Here is an 18,748-nt window from a genome sequence, read left to right as displayed (position 1 = left end):
TTAATTTACTTATCCTACTATTTTAAAGTATAAGTAATATTTTCAGGAATATTGTGTGGCAATATCAATTTTAGGTGCTGGTGCATGGGGTACAGCAATCGCAATTTCATTAGGTAGTAAGAAAGATGTGATTTTGTGGACTCGCAATGAAACTACATTTGAATCAATCAACGGGAAAAGAGAAAGTGACAAGCTACCCGGTTGTCGAATTTCTGATAATGTGTCAGTAAAATTGGCTATTGAAGACACAATTAATGCTTCAGTAACAATCCTCGCTGTTCCCACTCAGTCTCTGAGGAAGGTATGTCAGCAATTGCATAATTGTAATCTGAAAAAAGATGTAGCAATAATTTTAGCTTGTAAGGGAATAGAAAAGTCTACATTAAAATTACCTAGTGAAATAGTAAATGAAATTTTACCTAACAATCCTATTGCTATTTTTTCAGGTCCTAGCTTTGCTGTAGAAGTTGCAAGAAAATTACCCTATTCAATGGTTCTTGCATGCCAAAATAACACATTAGGTTCAAAGCTAGTATCAGAGCTGCAACAAGAAAATGTTAAATTGGAGTTTAGTAACGACATTATAGGAGTACAGATTTGTGCAGCGTTAAAGAACGTTTTTGCTATAGCGTGTGGGATTGTTCTAGGTAGTAAACTTGGGTTTAATGCTCATGCAGCATTGATTACGAAAAGTATGAGCGAAATTAAGGCTTTATACTCAGCAAAAATTGGTGACGGTAGTGTGGATATAAATACACTACTTGGGCCAGCATGTCTGGGTGACCTAATTATGACATGCACATCCTTGAATTCAAGAAACTTATCTTTTGGGTTTAAAATAGGTAATAGTGACAATGGCTTTAATGTTCAGCAGATTTTGTCAGAAGGCAAGTCAGTGATTGAAGGTTTTAGCACTGCTGAGTCCATATTTAATTTAGCAGGAAAGCTAAAGATAAAAATGCCTATATGTGAAGCGGTCTATAGATTATTGTATGAAAGCGCCTCTATAGAGGATACTATTTCTGTTCTTATAAGTTAATTTTGTATTTGGATATATTGTGAAATTTTTATATAAATTAATATCAACGTGGTGGCTGTCTGGAACAGTAAAAAAAATGCCAGGTACTGTGGGTAGTTTGGCTTCTTTTCCGCTTGTTCCTGTAATCCTGAGCAACAAAATTTTAGGTGCAGCAATTATTTCTTTTTTATTCTTAATTGGATTATGGTCTACAGGTAATTATATAAAACATTACAAGACTTCATGTGATCCAAAAGAGGTAGTAATTGACGAAGTGGTTGGTCAATTGCTGACGATACTTTTAGTTTCGATATTGTTAAGCCAAGAGATGAATTGTTCTTCATTGTTGTTGTGCTTTTTTTCTTTTAGGTTTTTTGATATAATAAAAACGTGGCCTATAAATTTAATCGATAAAAATACCAAAGGTCCTTTAGGTATTATGCTAGATGACGTTATAGCTGCAATTTTAGCCTGTGTTCTTATAGGAGCCTTTTATTGTTTATTGTTGGTGTATGCAGGATAAAAAAATTTATTATTCAAGCTTAATTGTTCAAAATCTAAAGGATTATATACTGTACACAGCGAATTTATCTGAGTGGGAAGTACACGATGAATTTGATAACATCATATTTACAATAAATGGTACCAGGGAGTCATTATTTAATTTTGTGTTCTGTGGAGATCAATGTACCGAGCTTTCTATACAAAAAACTCTAGATTATCTCAGAACAAGAGATATAGAAGCAACATGGGTAATAAATTCACATATGAAAATAAGAGATATTTTAGAAAAGTGTGAAATAAAACACGTTAGCACACCAAAAAAAGCTTTACTTAATATGAAAAATTACTTTTTACCTGCTGATGTTATTCCAAACTTGAGGTTAAATGCTGTGAATGGTAGCAACCTCTTAGAACAGTTAGATCTACACACTTCTAAAATTTTTTATCATGGCGTTGGAATTGTCAGCACATTTTTTCGCGGATTATCAAATTATGATGATAAGAACTCAAGATTAAGATTTTTTCTTGTAACACTAAATAATGAAATTATTGGGACATGCGGTCTTTATGTTCAAGATAGCGTAGCTGGTTTTTATAGTGATGGAGTTTTACCAATTTACAGGAATCGTGGAATAGGTACCCAAATGGTTTTAGAAAGAATAAAGATAGCTAAACAGCTTGAATGCAAATATATAGTAGCACATTGTATGAAATCTTCTGTGAACCTTTATAAGAGATTGGGCTTTCAAATGTTAGGCAATCTTTACTTATATACCTCTTCAGCATAATTCTGAGCGGTTACAAATTTTTACATTTGTTTTAAAAGTGCTATGTTTTTTTTGTATGAAGTGGTTTTAATATTGATTCTAATATTATTCTTTCTCTCTTATTCTAAATTAAAAATTAGTAATAAGATTAAGAACTTACAGCATCAAAATGTTATCATAAATAATTTAATTGATACTGTGAATGATGGGTTTTATATTTGGGATGCAAAAAAACGTATAGAAAAGTTCTCTCCCAATTTACTAATTTTGCTTAATACTGTTTTTTACTCATTTAATGAGTTTGTGAATTTTTTTGAGCAATCAGAAAGCTTAATCAAAAATTTTGTTGAGGCAAAGGAAATAAATAAATCTTTTACTCTAGATTTAAAGTCAAAAGACAGTGAGGTTTATTGCATATGTTACGGTAGAAGCATAATAGATGATTCTAACAATGTGATAGGTGTGCTGTTATGGATAAGGAATGTCTCAGACTGTAAGATAAAGGCTAACGGACTTGAGTTAGAAAATAGTAAGCTTACACAGGAAGTGGAGAGCTATAAAAACGTTTTCAACTCTTTACCATTTCCAATACTAAGATATAACAAGAGTAGAAAGGTGGAATTTTATAACTTGTTTTATGATAAATATGTAGATGGTTCTAAGAAATTTGCTATTACCGGTAGCGCTCATAGCACAAAACCAGGAAGACATGTCATAACTTATAAGAACGAACCTAAGGTTTTCGATTTTGTTAAAATTCCAATACAAGGTTCTGGTAGCATAGTAATGTATGGGAAAGATGTTAGTGATGCAGAGAAATTATATACTGAATTAAACAGTGATTTAGCTACACAGAAAAATTTGCTTGAGAGGTTACCGGTTGCTATAGTAATATATAGTAAGAATCAAAAGCTAAAATTTTATAATAATGCTTTTATAAAAACCTTTCAATTTGACCCAAAATTTTTGGCATCTTACCCAACTTATCACGAAGTTATGCTTTACCTCTTCGAATCTAAAAAGCTTTTAGAAAAAGAGGATTTTCAAACTATTAGTAACCAAAGACATGAGTTGTTCAAAAAATTATTTGAATCGTACGATGATACGATGCACTTCACAAACGGAAAAGCGTTCAGGGTATTAACAATACCCTACGCTTCGGAAGGTTTGCTGTTCTCTTACGAAGAATGCAAAAGATAATACTTAAACTCCTTCTCTCTCTACCATGAGCTGTTTTACTTTCGCTATTGCTCTTGCTGGATTAAGTCCTTTAGGACAAGTTTTTGTGCAATTCATTATTGCATGACAACGATACAACTTGAATGGGTCGTTTAAAACATCAAGTCTTTCACCTGTCTTATTATCACGGCTGTCAGCAATCCATCTGTAAGCTTGTAATAGTATTGCTGGTCCTAAAAATTTATCACTATTCCACCAGTAGCTTGGGCAACCAGTCGAACAGCAAGCACATAATATACAGTCGGACAAGCCATCTAATTTTTTTCTATCTTCAGAAGATTGAGAGTATTCTTTATTTGGTAGGGCAGGCTTATCTGCTTGTAACCAAGGTTTAATTGATTTGTATTGCTCATAAAATTGGCTCAAATCCGAGACTAGGTCCTTTATTACATACATGTGAGGTAATGGATATATTTTTACGTCACCTTTTATATCATGTATAGATCTAGTACATGCAAGAGTATTGGTTCCGTCAATATTCATGGCACAAGATCCACATATGCCTTCTCTACAAGAACGTCTGAAAGTTAAAGTCGAATCTATTTCATCCTTTATTTTTATTAATGCATCAAGTACCATAGGGCCACAACTATCCATATCAATAAAAAATGTGTCTATTCTAGGGTTTTTCTCGTCATCAGCAGACCAACGGTAAATTTGAAATCTTCTGATGTTTTTTGCTCTAGCAGGAATAGGATAAATTTTGCCCTTTTGATTAATTTTAGAATTCTTTGGCAAAGAAAACTGAACCATATCACTTACCTTTTATTGTTTATAGCTAAAACCCTTTGTAGATAACATATTTTATTATCATCTACTATATTTTTATTAAATTCCTTTTAAATCGCACACATATTGTAGCCAAGCGAAGCTAAAATCTCTCTTTCTAGATTTTTCATTATAATTTCTTCATCTTTTTTTTGGTGATCATAACCAAGTAAATGCAGTAATCCATGCACTAACATGTGTGCAATGTGAGCAAGAATGGGTATATAATACTCATGCGATTCTCTTTTTATTGTGTCTATTGAAATTGCTATGTCTCCTAAATCGCACTCATTAGACAATTGTTCATACGGAAATGATAGTACGTTAGTTGGCTTATCCATTTCTCTAAATTTTAAATTAAGTTGATGTAGCAAGTCATCATCAGCCAGAGCTATTGATATATTTGGTTTATAGTGGTCTATTTTTAATTCTTTTAGAGAAGCATTGATGACACCTAATACAAAATTTTTAGGATTTTCTATAATGCTGCACCATTTCTTGTCAAGAATATTTACTTCTAACATGAGTGACACATCAGTAAGGGTGTCATGCAAATAGCTGACACTGGAATCCAAAAAAGAAGAGTTATAGACCCTTGTGTCATGTACACAACTGTACGAATATTGTACACTAGAAGGATGTCATCCCAGTGTCTAGGCACTGGGATCCAGGAATTTTGATTAGACATCAAGTTAGTGAATATAAAAGTAGCTAATCTTATATTAAAACACAACGGCTTTAATGTGGTTGCATTAAGGCTGGATTCCAGTGTCAAGCACTGGAATGACACCTTTGTGTTTGATGCAAAATCGGCTATAACGTTTAATGCACTGCCTTCGAGACAAATATTCATACAGCTGTGCGTTGTGTGCTGAGATGACATCATTTAGGAACTGAAATGACAGGTATTACACATCACTCATCCTTATTATTTCATTCCATTCAATTTCCGAAACTGGGGCAATTGATAAACGTGGTTGTTTTAATATAGTCATATTTTTCAAAAGTGGGTTTTGTTTTATATTATTTAACGTTACTTGGTTATTTAAAGGTTTCAAAAACTTTACATTCACTAATCCGAACTTGGGATCATTAACATGATAATACTCTTTAAATACTTCAACGATTCCAAGTATTGCTTTCTCTTTACCTGTATGATAAAAAAACGCAAGATCGCTTGCTTTCATAATTTTCATGTAATTTTGAGCTTGATAATTGCGCACACCATCCCACTCAACTACCTGCTCCTTTTCCATTTTTTGCCATGAGTATTCACTTGGCTCTGACTTAAGTAGCCAAAATTGCATTATTTTTTTCTTCTTAAGTAAGCTGGTATATCATAGATATTGCTGCCCCACTTAGCTCCTTCGCTTACCTGTTCAGCTGGTTTTGTTTCCAGTGTTTTGTCTTGTGTACTTTCACTTTGACTATATGGCCACTTAAATTTCTCTTTCTCTGAGTCTTCGCTCTGACTTATAGGTGAAGTTTCTGATTTATTATTGCGACCATCAATGCCAGTTGCAAGAACAGAAACTCTAACTCTTCCCTCCATCGCTTGATCAAAAGTAGCACCAAATATTATATTTGCATTTTCATCTACTTCTTCACGCACTCTATTGGCTGCAGCATCAACTTCAAACAGAGTCATATCTCCGCCACCAGTAATGTTAATTAATATTCCTTGCGCACCTTTCATTGATACATTATCAAGCAATGGATTAGATATTGCAGCCTCTGCAGCACTAATTGCTCTATCTTCTCCTTCTGCCTCTCCGGTGCCGATCATCGCTTTGCCCATCTCGCTCATTACTGTTTCTATATCAGCGAAGTCAAGATTGATAAGCCCTGGCATGACCATCAAGTCAGTTACTCCTCTGATGCCAATGTGCAGAACATTATCAGCAAGTTTAAATGCATCAGAAAATGTAGTTTTTTCATTTGCAATTCTAAATAAATTCTGATTTGGAATGACAATAAGTGTATCCACGTATTTTTGCAGTTCTTCAAGTCCAAGCTCTGCAATGCGCATACGGCGCACACCTTCAAAACCGAACGGTTTAGTTACAACTCCAACAGTCAATATCTTTTTTTCTTTTGGCGCTCTATCCTTAACTGCGGCTCTTGCTTCTCTGGCTGCTTTTGCAATTACCGGTGCTGCACCGGTTCCAGTACCACCGCCCATTCCTGCTGTGATGAAAAGCATATGACTATCTTTTATATGCTCCATAATCTCATCAATTGACTCTTCTGCTGCACCTTTGCCAACATCAGGCAAAGCACCAGCACCAAGCCCCTTAGTTAAATTAATGCCAAGCTGAATTTTTTTATCACATAACGACTTTTCTAGTGCTTGAGCATCGGTATTTGCGACAACAAAATTCACTCCTTGCAAATTAGATTGGATCATGTTATTCACAGCATTTCCACCAGCACCACCCACTCCCACAACGGTAATCCTTGGGTGCAATATAGGTAACTCCGGCAGACTAAGATCAATAGACATTTAAATTACTCAAATTTAGCGAATTCACTTGATAATAAGTTACCGCTTTTTTAATAATATGCAAATACTTTTCACTTCTATAGGCGTAAACAGTAAACGGGATTTACTTATTCTTAACATTTATACTAATAAGTGCCGTTAATTATAATAACTAGATTCTTAGATGACATCACTTAACCGATGCAAAAAATAGAAAACGTTTATAAAAAGGGACAGAAACCTATCCCTTTTTATTTTGTTGAAGATTATTATACTTCCTGACCTTTCCCTTTCAATGCTTCAACTGCAACATCTTTTAATTTTGAGGCAACTTGATATGTTCCATAAACAGCAGCAACTGCAGCAATTGCCATTATGGCACCCGCAACTATCTGACCAGCAACACCTGTTCCGATAAATCCAGGTAATGAAGCAGCTATTGCTTGATTTGTTCCAACAAAGTAACTGGCAGTCTTAGCAAGAAACCCAGAAGCTTCTGCTGCACTAACAAAGCCTGCTTTCATATGCATTGCTGTAAAGACAACACTTGCAACTGCAAGCGGAAATAATGCTGTTCTCCCTTTATTATGCATAGCGTACTGACCAGCTCCACTAGCAGCACCGGGAATTCCCCAGTATTTTTCAGCTTGTATATATCCTTGTGGAATAGCATAAAAAATGCCATCCCCTTTTCCATACTCATAATTTGTTAATGCCATAACTCTACTCCTTAAATAGAATGTTAAAATTTCATTAAGGAAGCATATAGTAAAAAAAATTGCCTGTCAAGTAAACTAATTTTTTAATATACCTTTATTCTGTAATTGAGCGCTTCAGCAATGTGTGCTCTTTTTACTTCTTCACTTTTTGCAAGATCTGCAATAGTTCTTGCAACTTTTAATACGCGTGTGTAGCCTCGATTGGAAATGTAATTTTCTTTCAGTACGTATTTTAGCAATTCTAACCCTGCCTGATCTGGTTCAGTAAATTTATTAAATGCTTCACCGCTTACTTCTGAATTGCAACGAATATTTAATTCACTATAGCGCTCAGTTTGAACTTTTCTTGCTGCTATCACTCTTTCTCTTATGATTTTAGTACTTTCTCCCTCCACAGAGATTTCAGGAGAGAGTATGCTAACGTTTGGCATTTCAATGCATATGTCTATTCTATCAAGCAATGGGCCTGATATTTTGTTTTTGTAATCTGTGCCACACTTTGGAGCTTTGTTGCACGATCTGCTTGCATCACCTAAATAACCGCACCTGCAAGGGTTCATTGCAGCAATCAGTTGAAAATTTGCAGGGTAGGTTATGTGAGCATTTGCCCTTGCAACGGTAACTTTTCTATCTTCAAGTGGTTGGCGCAGAGAATCAAGCACAAGTCTTGGAAATTCTGGCAACTCATCAAGGAATAACACGCCATTGTGAGCCATGGTAATTTCTCCAGGTTTTGCATTCTTTCCTCCCCCTATCATCGCTGGCATAGAGCATGAATGATGAGGTTCACGAAAGGGACGAGTTACTTTGAATATTTCATTACCAGTTTTTGTTATGCTGGAAATAATATTAACATCAATCATCTCCTGTTCGGTTAAATCAGGCAGCAATCCTATAAAGCGCTTAGCAAGCATTGATTTTCCAGTACCAGGAGGGCCAACAAGAAGCATATTATGCCCACCTGCTGCTGCAATTTCAGCTGCTCTTTTTGCAACAACTTGGCCTTTGATATCCTTCATATCGGGAACCAATCTTTTTTCTTTGGGTGCATCACTATAATTAAAAATTACTGGCTGAATTAATTGCTCACCCTTAAAGTGTCTGATAATATCAGTTAATTTCTCTATAGCCAGAATTGAAACATTCTTCACCCATACAGCTTCTACACCATTTCCTCTCGGGCAAATTACTCCTTTATTGTCCTTTTTTGCATTAATTGCTGTTGGCAGCACACCTGAAACTGGAATAACTCTGCTATCAAGAGCCAGTTCACCCATGATTATATAAGACTGAACTTTTTCAACTGGTATCACATTCATTACAACAAGTAGTCCAATAGCAATAGCCAAGTCATAATGACTGCCTTCTTTCAGCAAATCCGCAGGGGAGAGATTAACTGTAATTCTTTTTGGAGGTAGTAGTAGATTGATTGAATTTAACGCTGCTCTGATGCGTTCTTTGGATTCCGCAACAGTTTTATCTGGCAATCCAACAATATTGACTGCTAGTACAACATTGCATAATTCTATTATGCCTATTTTGATCAAAATTTGCAAGACTTTTTATGCGAAATACTATGTATAAGTGGTTGTGGTTGATTTCAATTTGATGAATTAACATTCTAATAATATTTTGCTTAGTCTGCCAATCTACTTGATCAAGCTTTGATTCAACACTTGAGGAAAAGTTTTTCAAGCTATCTGTAACAAGGCTCAATTCTTGTTGTAATTTCTTTTGATCAAGTACTTTTTCTTTTTCCTCCTCAATTTCTTTCAAATGCTGTTTCATTGTTGTAATTCTTGGCTCAAATTCTTCTTGGCTTATAAACCCTTTGGCATAGCTATCGATAAATTTTTTGATACTTAATCTTAACTTACTTTCTTGCTTTTCACGTGTTTGATTATGTAAAGGTTTTTTGTTCTCTGACAATCTACGTTGATATTCATTTGCAATCCTATCTGGCTCTTTTAATATACTCTTAACTTCCTCCCATACGACTGTATCGAGTACATCAGTGCGTATTGATTTATTATCGCAGATTTTATTGCCATTAAATTTGCTAGAGTTTGTACCAGAGCAACGATAGTAATAATATGTCGACTTTTTATGAACGTGGTTTGTACCACAATAAGTATATTGACAACGTTGGCATACCATTAAACCTTGTAATAAATATGTTTCTCTTCTTTGCCGTACTCTTGCTCTTTGTCTATTTTCAGCTAATTGTGTTTGCACTGAATCAAATAAATTTTCATTGATTATTTTTGGTACTGGAATATAAGTCCAATTCTCTTTATCACTATTAAAGCGACCACTTTTAAGTTTACCACAAGTTCCTTTTTTTGATTTTTTTACTTGTGGTTTTGAGCATGTCCTAGTTTTACCATAAGCTGCTTGTCCTATATAAGCAGGATTTTTTAACATGTTCCAAATAGTGCTCCTTTTCCAATACCTTTTTCCTGTTCGTGTTATTATCGGTATCTTATTCAGTTCATGTACAACTTCTCCTATACTTGCTCTTTCTTGGCCAACCCGACTAAATATTTTACGCACTATATTTGCCTCTTCTTCATCAACCTCAAATTGAGCACTTCCTTCACCTACATGTTTTGCTATGTAGCGATAACCGTAAGGCGCCCTACCCATCACACTTATACACCCAGCTTTGGCCGCATGAAGTTTACCTCTACGGTTTCGTTCCATAATCTTTGCACGTTCATACTCTGCTATTGCTCCCTGAATCTGTAGAAATAAATGGGAATCAGGATTATCATCAAACTTATGATTCAAAAATACTATTTCAGATCCAGCCTTTTTAAACTCTTCGAGTAAGATCATTTGATATGAAAATTTACGTGATAGCCGATCAGGTGAATGAATATATATCTTATCAATCTTACCTTCTGCTACTCTATCACGTAAACTCTCTAAGCCAGGACGTTCTAAATTTGATCCACTATAACCATTATCGACAAACCTGTGCTCATCTAATAACTCATGTCCATCACTACTAATGCGACGCTCCAGTTCTACAATCTGACTCTCTATTGTATTCTCCTGTGCCTGTTGTCTTGATGAAACTCTTGCATACAAGCTTACCGTTACCATTTTCTTCTACCTCCTTTATTTTATATTTCAATAATTGTTCATAAGCATTTGCCAAATATGTACTCGCCAATCTGTGAGGTTCATAACGGCAATTAATAGTTAATTCCCCTTTTTGCATGTTTTTCTTCCTGTGAGTTTTTTTATAAGGTTAGGAGACTCCTATTAAACTAAATCAACGCACACCTTATTTAAGAAAGCTGTCTAGTTCACACAAATTCTCCCTAATAAATATACAAGATTTGAAAAAATTATGTCCAAAAAATCTTTGCTTAAATTATCATATTATATATGATATAGCTTATTTAAAGTATCATGAATGTTTATCCAAGTAATGAATTCTGGGAGAGTGATTTAGAAGTTCCTGTTAACCTCTTACTAGAACGTTTTCAGGATTCTAATGTACGTCAATCTTGGTTAGATTCCCTTTCTGGTAAACAACTTAGCATCATTTTTCAGCATTGCTTTAAAAATCATTTAAATGGGCAACTTTTTCAGGACGGAAATTATGACGATAGATCCACTCAACAAAAACGTAAGATACTTACCAGTTACTCTGACTCTCTTTTTGACTATTATCTCATTAGCTACTTTGATCGTACAAAACTTGAGGCTACAGTTAGTGAAGTAGCAAGATTTGCTCTGACTGAGAAGTTAATGAGATCGTACCTGGTAAAAAACAATACCAAGTATGATAAAAGATCCTTATTGTTTTTACTATTTCACATAAATTGTGAACTTCTAAAATCTGTCTATCACTTTGATAAAGTACAAAAGAGAGGTTTCGTATCATTTGCTCTACAGAAATCACCAAGACAAATAAACACTTCATTCAAGGAATTTATGTCACAAGAAGCTGTAGAGCAGATACTGAAGTTTGAAAACCAATTGCAGGGTTTTTTCCATCATCAAGATCGGATATATATGTTTGTACGTCGAGGAAGTGACATGGATTTACTGCTTAATTCAAACAAAGTTGTTCATGGCCATAAACCTGAGTGGATGATTTTAGATTTTTCGATTGATGGTACAAAGGTTAATCTCTGTGCTAAAAATACCAATAAAGCTGTGGAAATAGCAAATAGTATTGTAAGTGGTTATTTTAACTGCGAATGTACTTTTGTAAATATACAAGATAAGAACTTTCCATTACAAGTGTACAAATTTCTTCAAGCATGTATAGATGGTTCTGACCCTGACATTTGTATATTTGAGTTAAATTTTAAGTCAGATTATTTTAAAAATAGTAATACATATCTTACTTTGAGTGTAAAGCCATATGATCCTATTGCACCAGAGTTACATATTTTAAAGCCAGCTATTGGCAACATACTACAATCTATTCAATCAGCTAAAGTAATGTTCCAAAACAAAAAGGTAACATTTTCTTTCAAAATAAGTGGGGAAGTTTATTATTCAGAGCATCCACTCAATAAAAAAGAAAGAGAGGACCTGAAGAAACATATGGAACAATCTTATGGTCTTAAAATCCTTTCACGAGCAAATTGCTGATCTTTTAAGTTTGAATAATTCCTGGATCAATCCAAGTCAAAATCATATTAAAGCAGCAAGATACTTATTTGATCTTGGATTGATAAAAATGCAAGAAAGGTGCTATATTGTTTGTTCTCGTGAAGAAGATCATCTTGATTGGCCGAATGTAATTGATCCAAGTTGTAGCAATGAGATTTTTATTGATCCAGACTTTGATGAAGCATGTGATGACGCTATTTGTGAAAACTGCTCTCGTCATATTTTGCCTAATACTTATAAAAAACAGAGATTTCATCTCTTATCCATATACTTAAATACAGAGAGAATCATAGACTGGTTTGAAATAAAGTTGAATGATTCAAGACTTATGTGGGAAAAAGTAGAAAAAGGAGTTTATTATATTTGTAATCAAGGTCGCATTGTAAATCTAATAATCCTTGATTTTTGTACTGATGCGATATTTTTAACAATAGATAAACTTAGAGTCCATCCGACAGTTCTAATAACTCTAAAAAAAGATATACCGAATCTATTATTGAGTTTATATGTAGTGCCAATGGTGAAACTGTTTTGTCAGCTTAAAACTTTAACTGAGATATTTCAAGAAGCAGCTAAAAGAGGAGTACCAGAGGTAGTAGAAAATACTTCTTTGCAAGTTTTACCAGCTTCATATATTTCGCTTAAACGTATTGAACCAATTATACCAACAAAGCTTTTGGAGTTACAAGTAGTTAAAGGTATGGTATATGTTAATAGTATTGAAGTTATAAATAAAAAAGCTGCATCATGTCTTAATATTTTTCGAATATTATTTAGGCAATTTTTACATGACTGCGAGAAAGAGTTACCACCTGAAAAACATACGCTTCTCAATATTAATCAGTTAGAAAAGCTCTTGGGACTTAATTTAGAAGCAGATTTAGAACAACAAATCAGAAAGCCATTAAATAAGATGCAAAGAACAATCAAATCTATACTTGCTGAGAAATTAGGATTAAGTATTGAACGTGATGATGTAATACAAACACTTGGTTGGCAAAGATCATCACATGGTTATCGTATTAACCCTTTTACTTTGACTATAAAAAAATAGAATCAACTATGTTTTTTAAAAATTTTCAGCTCCATGAGTAAATTTTCCAACTCCACGTGCAAATGGTCCTGTTTTTACATCAAGCCATTTATCTTCTTTTGAACCATTAGCCATTCCTTTAACTATTTGCTTTGCTTGTAAAAGCTCCTGAACTATACGCTCTAGTCTATCCCTTCCCATACTATGAAAAACTTCAGGCAATCTATGTCGTTGTTTATGTATTCCTGCACTTCCTGTATGAGTAAATGGATGTCCTGAACTAGCAGCTCGCGCAATTGAATCAGTAAGATATATTTTAAGATCTTTATCGCTAATATTTTGAGCTTTTAATTGTTCAGTGATGTCTTCCAATAGCCCTGTTTCTTCATTTCTTAGGTAAGTGCGTATGGTACGATCAGCCAGGCCATTTGCTTTAACAACAGCTCCATAAAATAGTGCATTTTGTCTTGGGATTTTTCCAATTGACCTAAAAATCATTGGTTTAGTCATATCTTCAACAGGCCAAAAAGCAAAAGAACACCTGACTCCATTTACGAGAGCAGAAGTGCCTCGAATAGCATCTCGTGCTTGCTCTACTGTTGATATAGGCTTTTCTCCCTTCAGCTTTCTCATATGATGTGCAGTAATTATTGAAGCTCCAGTGCTACATGCTAAATCAGACAATAAACACATGAGGTAATCTCCTACTGCTGGATCAGCATTTAAATCTGCATGAATGAAAGAAGCAAGAGGATCAAATATAATGAGCTTCAAATCTTTTACCTTGCTCAGCTGTTTCACTACAGACTCAAATTCTGGAGATATTTCTACAACTTTACCGCGAACATTCTTAAGTATGGTAAATGATCCTCCTATATTTGGCAGTGGTACAATAAATAGCCTGTCTTTATATTTTAATCTCTCGCATTTTGGATCAAGTCGTTCTAAGCGACGATGTATTTCATTTGTATCATCCTCTGCAGAAAATACCACCACAGATCCGTGTTCAGTAACAAGTTGGCCAAATCCACACACCTGATCTACGCTACCTGCAACCTTAAGGGCTAGGTCAAGAAGTAGCATACCTTTACCAGTATCACCCATTGCAGCCAAAATAGATGTTACACCCAAAGGAAATAATCCTTCAACCAAGAATCTTTGCTTTGGTACTGGGCCTACAAAACGCTCTACGCTCCAACTAAAAATATCAAGTGGTGGTTTAATAATTATTTTTCTTGAGTTTTTTTCGATAAATTCTTCAATATTTATTCCCTCTAACAGACAATCAGCAGCATCCCAACTCTTTGGTTTATTCGGTGGAATCTTAAGCATAGCAAGTGATGCAACACCAAGTTCTAAAAGTTTCTTTTCAACGTTTTTGGCATATTTATTACCTGCTTCATCGTTGTCTGGCCAAATGATAACATGTTTACCTCTAAGAGGAGTCCAATCTGTTCTATCAATAGGTGCATTTGCTCCAAACATCGCAGTTGTAGCTGTAATTCCTTTCTCTATAAGTGCTTCTGCGCATTTTTCTCCTTCAACCAGAATAACCTTATCGGACTTTAAAATACCTGGAATGTTGTAGAGTGGCCTGATCTCTGGCTCTTTGAATTTTTGTCTTTTAACATCAAATGGTTTAAACTGTTTTTTCTCTAAAGGAGGATCATAACGATAGACTATTACAATCAATTGGTTATTTTCATCGTAGTAATTCCAACTACAAGTCAGATATTGTTCTAGATTTCTGATATTGTTTTGTTTCTTAAGACCAAGCCATTCACTTATTGAAGCCATTACTTCAGGAAATTCTATTTTGGCATTTTTCCCATGTACCGTTGCCCAAAGATCAATAATGTCACCGCCTTCTCCTGTTGCAAAATCTTTCCATAATCCAGCTCTTTCGCCTGTTAATTCTATTACAGTACTTTTGCCTTTGTTACCCTGTACATCACCTACATAAAACTTATCACCACGAAATGTCCCTCTTGGTAGTAGATGAAAAAGACAAGATCTGATATTTTGCAAAAGCTGAGTCTTTAGCTCTACCATAGTATCCGTTTTTTGCGGACAAGTTAAGCCGTAGCTATAATTTTAGAATTCTGCCAACGCCCATTTACCCTGCTAATGAATTTTGCTGGTATTGATTTACCGTTTCTTAGTTCATATACTACTTGCAAGACATTTGCACGTTTACTTGGTTGAAACATTACCATACCAGATGTATAAAAGCTTCTTAAAGCATTAGCACCAATTAAAGCTTGAAAAGGGCTTTTTGCGAGTGTAGCTGTCGATACTTTTCTGGTGTGACGTGTAATAATGATTCCAGCCATAGGATTAATTATAGAACGTAGTTTTTCTACTCTGCTTTGCAGGCCAGAAAACATATTTTCATAGTCAAGAGAATCCAAGACGATAAGGTCTATTGTTTTAAATTTTTCTCCTATGATCTCTTTTATTCTCTCTATACCTTCATCGTTTAAAGTTAATCTCATCTTTGTAGTAACAATCAAGTTTTCTTCTGCTAGATTTGGCAGCCTTTGATTGGTTATGATTTGTTGTATTCGTTCCCTGATGTAATTGTACTCCATCTCATTTTGCAGATAGATTATTTTTAGTGGCCTTGCTGATTTCATCTTAAGAAACGACACTCCTGCTGCAAGATGTGCAAGCAAAGAGAGAAGAAAATAACTTTTGCCAACCTTTGGAGTACCACCAATGACTAAAAGACCACCTGGAGTGAGAATTCGTGGAGCTATTATGTCTTCTGGTATTGGTGATTGATCACTCAAGTACTGCTTTACATAAAATATTTTTTCTTCTCTTTTCCCCCCTTTTTTTTCTCCACTCTTTGATTTTTTATTGAGCCACTTTCTAGCAGAATATATATCACCCTTAATTAAAATCCAAAGATCAATAATATCACCACCAGTTCCTTCAGTAAAATTACGCCAATCACCAGCTTCCTTACCTACTATTTTAACTGTAATTGTATTTCCATTTAAGTTTCCAATATAAGTTTTATCTCGGTAAAACTCACCATTTGGAAGTAGGTAAGAAACACACTCTTTGATATTATCAATTAATAATGCTTTTATCTTTTCTTGCTTTTTAGACATAAAACTCCCATACATATTTTTCATACGTGTAAAGTTGAGATTAGCTAGCTCACAAACAGTTTCAAAAGATTTTGAATTCAGCCAATTAATTGCTTCTTCTCTTAGCTTTGGGTTTTTTCCTACTGCGTCCTGAATACCTCTAGTAACGACAGCAGACCAAAGCTTTTCCTCGTCGTACTTCAAAACGGGACCCAATCAGATTCAATGCTATTGTTTTGTTCTGGAGTAACAACTGCAGTAATTCTGTTCCTGTCTCCGTATCTACTATCAGCTTCAATACCAACTTTTGCAGTAAACTCTAACCCGTTAAAATCAGCTATAGAGTTGATTTTTCTAGCAATAACTGCTTTCTCTGAAGTGTCATGTGCATGAATATTTCGTGCTGACTCCAAAATACTTCTAAGCATGGAACGACCAGATTCTCCCCAAGTATCTCCTTCAACGCTTGCTTTGCCACTTTTAATACCAATTACTTGAAAAATCTTGCGTTTTGCGTATGGACCTTCAGTGACAATAAATTCAGCGTTTAAATAGATGCTGCCGGTAGCATAGTTTTTAGTAAACCAATTTTCATAACCTCCAGGCTTGATTGTCATTTTTACCTTTACTATTGTACATTTTGGTATTAATCTACTTTGCGGTTTTACAGTGTTAAAGTCAGTTAACAGGTCTTCTAACATATATCATTCTCCATGTTTAAATTTTAAAACTTGCTTTTAATCTTTGTAAGCAGCTTGCCTAAATGCGGTTCTTCAACCATACTCAGGCGTCCACTGCGGTCTTTAGCTGGGTATCCCCAAGGGTTTAAAGTGTGGCAAACAAAAGAGCGCTTCTCCGTTCCATCATCTTTCTTGATTCCAACCATACTGATTACTTCGTCAACTATCCCAGGAATTTCACTAGCAGTTTCAGTTCCTTCGCATTGAGGTAGCCAAACTGGACGATTGCAGTCATCGAGATATTGACCTAAAGTGCCAACTATAATGATGTCTTTGTCTCTGATGTGTTGAAATTGATTGAGCCAAGCCATCATTTCCTGAGCAAGTAACCCATAGGCAACTCTCATATCCTGTTTTCCTGATCTCTCAGAAAAAGCTTCAGGTTGCATTTTTGCCCATAATAGACATAAACGTGAAGCAACGGTTATGCTATCTACAAAAATGCATCGGTACTTAGAAAACTCAGAGGAAAAATCTTTGTATTTACTAGATACATGTTCATAGTGTCTTTGGCTGTATGCTTGATCAGATTTCAGTGCAGGATTAGGCCCCCCTATAAGACAAGCAATATCTCTAGCCTCATTCCAAGTGCGAATCTCAGTTGAATCTCCTTTCCAGTCTTGTACAGCTAGAAGTCCTGCTTCAAAATCAAGACAAAGTGTTGGTTCATCTATGGTCTTTAGGAGACTTGTTTTACCAATACCATAAGGACCAAAGATGACCATTTTTACAGTTGATATTGTTTGCAATCTTTCATTATTATTCAAAATTTTAAGAACCATTATTTATCCATGCTACGATGTATATATATACAAGAAAGGCAAAAATTTTGTTCAATTTTTCTTTTTGCCTGCGTAGTAAATAGAAGAAAGTTTGGCACGTATCTTCTTGATAATATTGTTTAAAGTGGTTCTTGAAACGTTGTTCATTTTGGCAACTTCATGTAAGTTGAAAAATTTAAGTTGCTCACATATATTTTGCCATTCCTTTGGTAAAACCGAGATCATATAGTCTACATCAATGCGTTTTGTTATTTCACTCTCAAGTAGCTCTGTTACATCAGTGCTAATATAGTTATTGATGTCACGTTTTGCACATCGCTGTTTCTTTAACAGGTTAATAGCTTTATTTTCAGTTAATCTTGCTACAAAGGTGTTAAAGCTACTTTTATCTTCATCATACTGATCAAGGCATGGCCAAATTTCACAGAAGAGTTCTTGCTCAAGATCTTCGTGAGCTTCATTAATAAAGCACTTAGCAAGTTTCAGTCTATAAGCTTGATATTTTACATTTTTAATAACTATATGGTAGTTTTGTAATTTCATAACTTTCCTTAAAAACAAATTGATGCTTTTAAGGATGAGAGTTATTAATGCTGTTATGTAGGACAGGAGCAAAAATAAATAATACTGATGCGATTTTTAATCTATTGATATTCTGTTATTTTTTTTTGAGAATAATACTGATGCAATTTAAAATAATACAATTCAGGTTTTTGGAACCTATTTTGAATGGATTTCAAAGAATGGGTAGCTCAGGCTTCCTAAAGTTATATTAAAAATATATAAGAATTTCATATTTTGAAATTCAATATCACCTAAAGAGCTAAAAATGTGGATTTCGCTATTAAAAGAATAGCTTAAATTTTTAAGAGGAAAATAGTTGAAAAGTATGCTCTCTATAACCTTAAGTTCCGTTCCTAATTACTGGATTCCTAAATCAGGAATTAGGAATCAGGAATC

At 34.6% G+C, this 18,748-nt stretch overlaps 1 protein-coding gene across 1 annotated transcript; it reads right to left on the bottom strand.

The window, feature by feature from the left end:
* Positions 1–3,093: 3,093 nt before the first annotated feature.
* LOC123257796 (succinate dehydrogenase iron-sulfur subunit-like) lies at positions 3,094–4,945 on the bottom strand. Its single transcript, XM_044717780.1, has one exon. It carries the CDS (start codon positions 4,279–4,281, stop codon positions 3,493–3,495), a length of 789 nt encoding a protein of 262 aa, XP_044573715.1. The 5' UTR covers positions 4,282–4,945; the 3' UTR covers positions 3,094–3,492.
* Positions 4,946–18,748: the final 13,803 nt, after the last annotated feature.

Source organism: Drosophila ananassae, assembly GCF_017639315.1.
Source record: "Drosophila ananassae strain 14024-0371.13 chromosome 4 unlocalized genomic scaffold, ASM1763931v2 tig00000066, whole genome shotgun sequence".
In the NCBI taxonomy this organism is placed as follows: Eukaryota; Metazoa; Arthropoda; class Insecta; order Diptera; family Drosophilidae; genus Drosophila; species Drosophila ananassae.
The sequence above is the reverse complement of the archived record's forward strand: the minus strand, read 5'-3'. Positions and strand labels throughout refer to the sequence as shown.